Source organism: Meleagris gallopavo, chromosome Z (assembly GCF_000146605.3).
Source record: "Meleagris gallopavo isolate NT-WF06-2002-E0010 breed Aviagen turkey brand Nicholas breeding stock chromosome Z, Turkey_5.1, whole genome shotgun sequence".
In the NCBI taxonomy this organism is placed as follows: Eukaryota; Metazoa; Chordata; class Aves; order Galliformes; family Phasianidae; genus Meleagris; species Meleagris gallopavo.
The window spans coordinates 15347826-15353187 of NC_015041.2; the positions used below are offsets into that span (position 1 = coordinate 15347826).

Below are 5362 nucleotides of genomic sequence, written 5' to 3' on the forward strand. Positions count from 1 at the left end.
GCTGGCCACCCCTTTTTTAAAGCAGCCCAGAACACAGTTGGCCTTCAGGGCTGCAAGAACACACTGCTGGCTCATGACTAACTCCCACCAGACTCATCCACCAGGACCCCCAAGTCCTTCTCTTCAGGGCTGCTGTCAAGGAAATCTTCCCCCAATCTGTATAAATAGCTGGGATATAGAAATACTTGGGGTATAGAAAGACATAAAAGTTTTCCCAAAAGAGAGACAATTTAGGAAAAAAATATCACAGATCCACCACCCAACTCTCTCCAAATATGAGAGACTGGATTTTGACTTGACATGGTGGGTATCGTATTTTATAGCTCCTAATTAGAGTACCCACCTATATTCAGCATCCAAACAAAATTGTTAATTTTCATTTAGACCCTTTTAGCAGTCCTAAGCTACCCTTAAAGTCTTATTTGTAGAGATTCTAGCAGTTACACATCTGTATGGGGGTTAGCATAGCATGCCACAAGTAAAAGGAACATTGCTTTACACTCACAAGAATCATGTTTTATGTAATAAGTTCTGCTTGATAGTATTTTGTAATGCACATTATTTAAGAAACAAACTACTTAACATCAGAAGTTTATGAACCAGTTGATGTCATGTCTCCATATTGTGTATTTGCATGGACAATGCAACGTATGCTTAGTGCACTTCTCTACAAAAGTCTGGCTGGGAAGTGAACACCCTCATTGAAGAAGGATACTAGGAAAGAGCTAAATAAGTACAGTACAGTAAAGAATAGTAAGAAACTAAAAGGAAGCTTTAGAAATAACAAAAAAGTAGGATAGACCCATATCTAAGCAGCAAGAATGTTTTGTGGTGCTATATAAAAGTGGTATAGACTTGAATAAGGAAATCTTCCCAAAATAAGTATTGAATTATGGAATGATTCAATAACAGAAAAACAGGAGACCCAATATTATATCTACTTCCACATCAACACAAAACCAAACACTCCCTAAACTAGCTGGCAAATCATTACTATCCTCAGTTTCTTCAGACTCTCCATGTCTTGACTCAAAGCTTCTCCTGACACTTGTGCTACACATTTCTGAAGTGGAATAGATGTCCAAGAGAACTGCAGGTCAGCACGTCGATTTCAAATAAGCTAGACAGCTCTGCACACTTGGCAGGGAAATATTCCTAGAATTTTAATGCCCTGAGGACTTGGTTTAATAAAGTGGTAGGCCTACACATAAGCTGAAGTAGCACATTCTTTAAAAACAATCAGTTCTGCACTCAGTGATCAACATGTTCTCACAGCACCCACTCTCTTCAACAGTTACAGACTTGTGCAGAAACAACTTCCAAGGACATCAGCAGGGACATAAATCTTCAAGTACTTGGCACTCTGTTGCAGAGAAAAGAATGATTAATTAAATGCATAGGCAAGTCATCTATTTAACAATATCCAAGCCTACTTAGAAGACAGAAATCCACTTCCAGAAGACAGTATTATTCACAATTTTGCCACTTTCTCACTTCTCATCCACTGGTTAAACCCAGACTGAAGTAAAAAGGCTTAGACTCAGAGAGTTGCCAGAGACTTTCTTTTGCCTCACTTTGGCAATTTTACTGACAAAGGTATTTCTAAATGAAACTTCTACTGTCTTTTACAATTATATCTGAGACAGGAATGCAGAGCCACTCAGCTCTGCTTTAAAGTGATGGCAGATAATAGGCAAACTTCACCAGTACAGACAAAGCATGCCAAGAGACTAAGCCTGCAGAATAAGAAATGTGTAATAGCTGTCTTCAAAAAGAAAAATAAGCAGAACATCATCATGTTCTTACCTTACACAAATCAAAAGTTTCTGCTTATCTTAATAACTGTCCCCTGAATCCTGAGCTTTATCAAAATAAGTGTGGCCAGCAAGCTAAGGGAGATGTTCCTGCCCCTCTCTTCTGCACTGGTGAGGCCCTACCTGAAGTACTGTATCCAGATGTGTAGTACTCAGGACAGGACAGACATGGACCTGTTGGAATGTGTCCAGAGATGAGCCATAAAAATAATCCATGGAATGGAACACCTCTCCTGCAAGAGCAGACTGCAAGAACTGAGGATGTTCAGCCTGGAGAAGGGAAGGCTCCAAGGTGGCCTGATAGCAGCCTTTCAGTATCTAAAGGGGAGCTACAAGAAAGAAGGGGACAGACTCTTAAGCAGGGTCTGTGGTGACAGAACAAAGGGAAATGGTTTCAAGCTCAAAGAGCGTAAATTTAGGTTAGATGTAAGGAAAAAGTCTTCTACACTGAGGGTGGTGAGGCACCGGAATGGGCTGCCCAGAGATGTGGTGGGTGCTCTGTCCCTGGAGACTTTCAAGGTGAGGTTGGATCAGGTCCTGGGTAATCTGATCTAGCTGTGCATGTCAGTCTTCATTGCAGGGGAGTTGGACTAGATGGCCTTTAAAAGTCCCTTACAATTCTATGGATTCTACAATTCTAACAACAACAATAAAATCAGAAATAGGTTTTAGGAAGAAATATGCAAGTTTTTGTTGTAGCTTTTTTTTTTTTTCTTCCTAATTTGCAATTACTTCCCCCCCGCTTCTCCATGATTCTTTTGAAACAAGCTTTGTAAATACTGTAAGAAGTGGGGGAAGAAAGTCAACTTTTTCTGATGACAGGATCATTGTACAGTGGTTTAACTTCACTGAATGTCAGAAGGCTTGTTTCTGCAAGCACAGTCTACTGGGTTTCCCTTACCCCACAAGACATGGAAACAGGCAGATAACATGCAATACCTGTTTTGCCGTTTTTAAACAGAAAGATTGCATATTAGCAGGATAATCTATTTGGGTAATAACTAGTTAACTGGCTGTTCTGCATTTGTCCCCACATCTTGTACATGCAGTTACTAGAAGAGTAAACTGCATTGTGAGATAACCAATAGGGGGGGAAAAAAAAAAAATGGATTAGTCTACTACTTTTTCTTTTCAAATGAGCAGCAGGTCATGATTGTCTTGGATTTACAAATATTCCTTCTTCAGGTTTCCATTCATGGAGTAAGAAGTTACCAAAACTGACATTCTTACCATGCACAAGTATGTATGTTTTGAAGACAGTATTACCAAGTCCAACCTACCAGCATATTGCAACAGCATTCCACACTCATACTGCAGAACAACTGCTAAGTCCTCTTCTGTTAGGTGTGACTGTGTCACTCATTTTAAAGAAGCTTTACTTCTTCCTATGCCTATAGTTAACAACTTCCAAAACAAACAAACAAAAAAAATAGGAACTTGTTTACTTTATCAGTAATACAGGAAAAAGTGAGAGTGAAAGCATCAGTAGACTCAAACCAACATTTAAGCATTTAAGTCTGGTTTGCGTAGAAAGTCTTTTCATGTAGAAGAACCATGATCTCATCAGAATGAAGGAAAAGGAAGATCAGATACATGTTCCAGACTGCAGAATGGCTTCTCAGTTGCTTATTGCGAGTTCATCTTTCATATAAGTTCTTCCTATCACCAGTTAGTTTCTATTGCAGAGGCAGCTTGTTATCTAGATTAAGAACAGACTCGACTTCATCATTCACGGTAGCCCAGGAACAGCTTCTAAAGTTTAAGAGATGAATTCACTACCATATTTCAGCTTTTTCCTTCCATGTAAACTTCTCATAAGCATCAATTGTGAGTGCCCTGACTTTAGGTTCCATTTCACAGGATTATTTGGATAGGAGTGGAAGTGCTCACAAATTAACTGTTTTATGTCTCAAATGACACCAGTGCCAAAAGGGAGAAGCTGAATCACTTGATTAATAGTGAAAAAGTATCTGGCATTATATTCATCCCCTCTACAGTTTTGGTATCCAAGCTTCTTAACTTTTTGGAATGCATCTTTTAAGAAGTGAAAGTTACCGATTAGATTGATGAGAACTATTGAACGTTCAAGCTTCAGTACTGTGCAACAGCTCTTATGTTAAAAGCTCTGTTACAGAAGTAATCAGAATGCAATATACAACATAAAAGTAGAGTTCTAGCAAACATGTAGTTAACAAGTTTGCACAAATTTTAGAGACATTTGTGATTCATTATGTTATTACAAACTGATTAGATAAGTAAACTATTTAGTTATGCTTGAACGATTAAGCATGGTTTGATTTTTGACAAAGCTTTTCAGTTTCCAAACAAAGTTTTTATGAAATATTCCAGTATGAAGTTATTTTAGTACAAAGTAATGCTTCATCTTAGAAATACCCTCAATATTAAGAGAGTGCACAAAGAACAATTATTTACTGAAGACAGATTAATCAGAAGTAAGTGTCCAGTCTTTTGGGCTAAGCTTAAAGAAATCCATAGCAAACCAATTGCAAAAACTACCTAATGAAACAGGAAAAACATTACTCATTTGCATTTTAATGAGCACTATCTGATTTAGTAAGGTTTTGAAGGTGTTTTCATCATGTTGAAGAAGCAACGTAAAAGTTTCCAACTTCATGTTGAAGTTCAACTAAATTTTGAAGCAGGTTAGCCCCGTGCCAGCTGGTACTTAGCTCCTGGGTACTGCTCTGTGCAATTTAACTGCACTCACTGGCATGCATGTGCACACACCACCTGTGAAAGAGCTCAAAAAGCCAGCTCTAAACAAAGAGAAAGTAATTCCTGGCACATGATTAGTCAAGGGCACCACCTTGGCAATTGTGCTGAAATAAATTATAAAGGTCAAAGCAGTCAGCTCTAATTTCCTAAAGACCTCTTTGAAGATTACATTTTGAGTTTGCAATAGCAGACTAACAGCTTATTCCAAGAGCAGGCAGCAATATATCAACAGGAATAGGGAGCTGGGTTTTTTTCCGCACAGACTTCCAAGTTCTGATACAAATCTATACATTAGCAGTACAATCATAGCCACAAACATTAACAGCTGTGCTATCTGTTACTACTAATGGAACTAAATGACAAACTGAAACTAGAGATTTTCAACTATTCAATGGTAAATTGAACTTCAAATAAAGTGTTTCTTGCACACAAACATTCCTGCTGGTCTGCTTTTGAGGCAAACACAGTTCAGATTGCACAGACTGCCTCTAAAGTAGCTTGCCTTGTGCAACATGGTTTAGTATCTATCACCTAAGGTTCAAAGGTTTTGGTTATGTGTATACGTTTAGTGAGCAGACAAATAAATCAGCAAGGGCATCTTCTTGGACTTGCCTAGTCAGCAGGTTCTCCTGGTCCTACAAACCTGTGACTCTGAACTTCCAGGTTCCAACCACCATACTCGGATATCACTTCTAAGATTTATTATTTTTTTTCCACTGGCAAAAGTATTTAGAAGTCAGTGTTTATAACACTGGGAGAAATCCACACTGCCCATTTCAAATGTAGTAAGCACCACATCCAAAAAAAAAACA

At 38.4% G+C, this 5362-nt stretch overlaps 1 protein-coding gene across 1 annotated transcript in view; it reads right to left on the reverse strand.

Moving 5' to 3' along the window:
- The window catches only part of PLPP1 (phospholipid phosphatase 1), a 10680-nt gene extending 5453 nt beyond the window's left edge, over window positions 1-5227 (reverse strand). The window contains exon 1 of the mRNA XM_010725422.2: window positions 5194-5227. Within this exon, the coding sequence (XP_010723724.1) occupies window positions 5194-5227 (34 nt within the window). The remainder of the gene's footprint in view (window positions 1-5193) is intronic.
- Window positions 5228-5362: the final 135 nt, after the last annotated feature.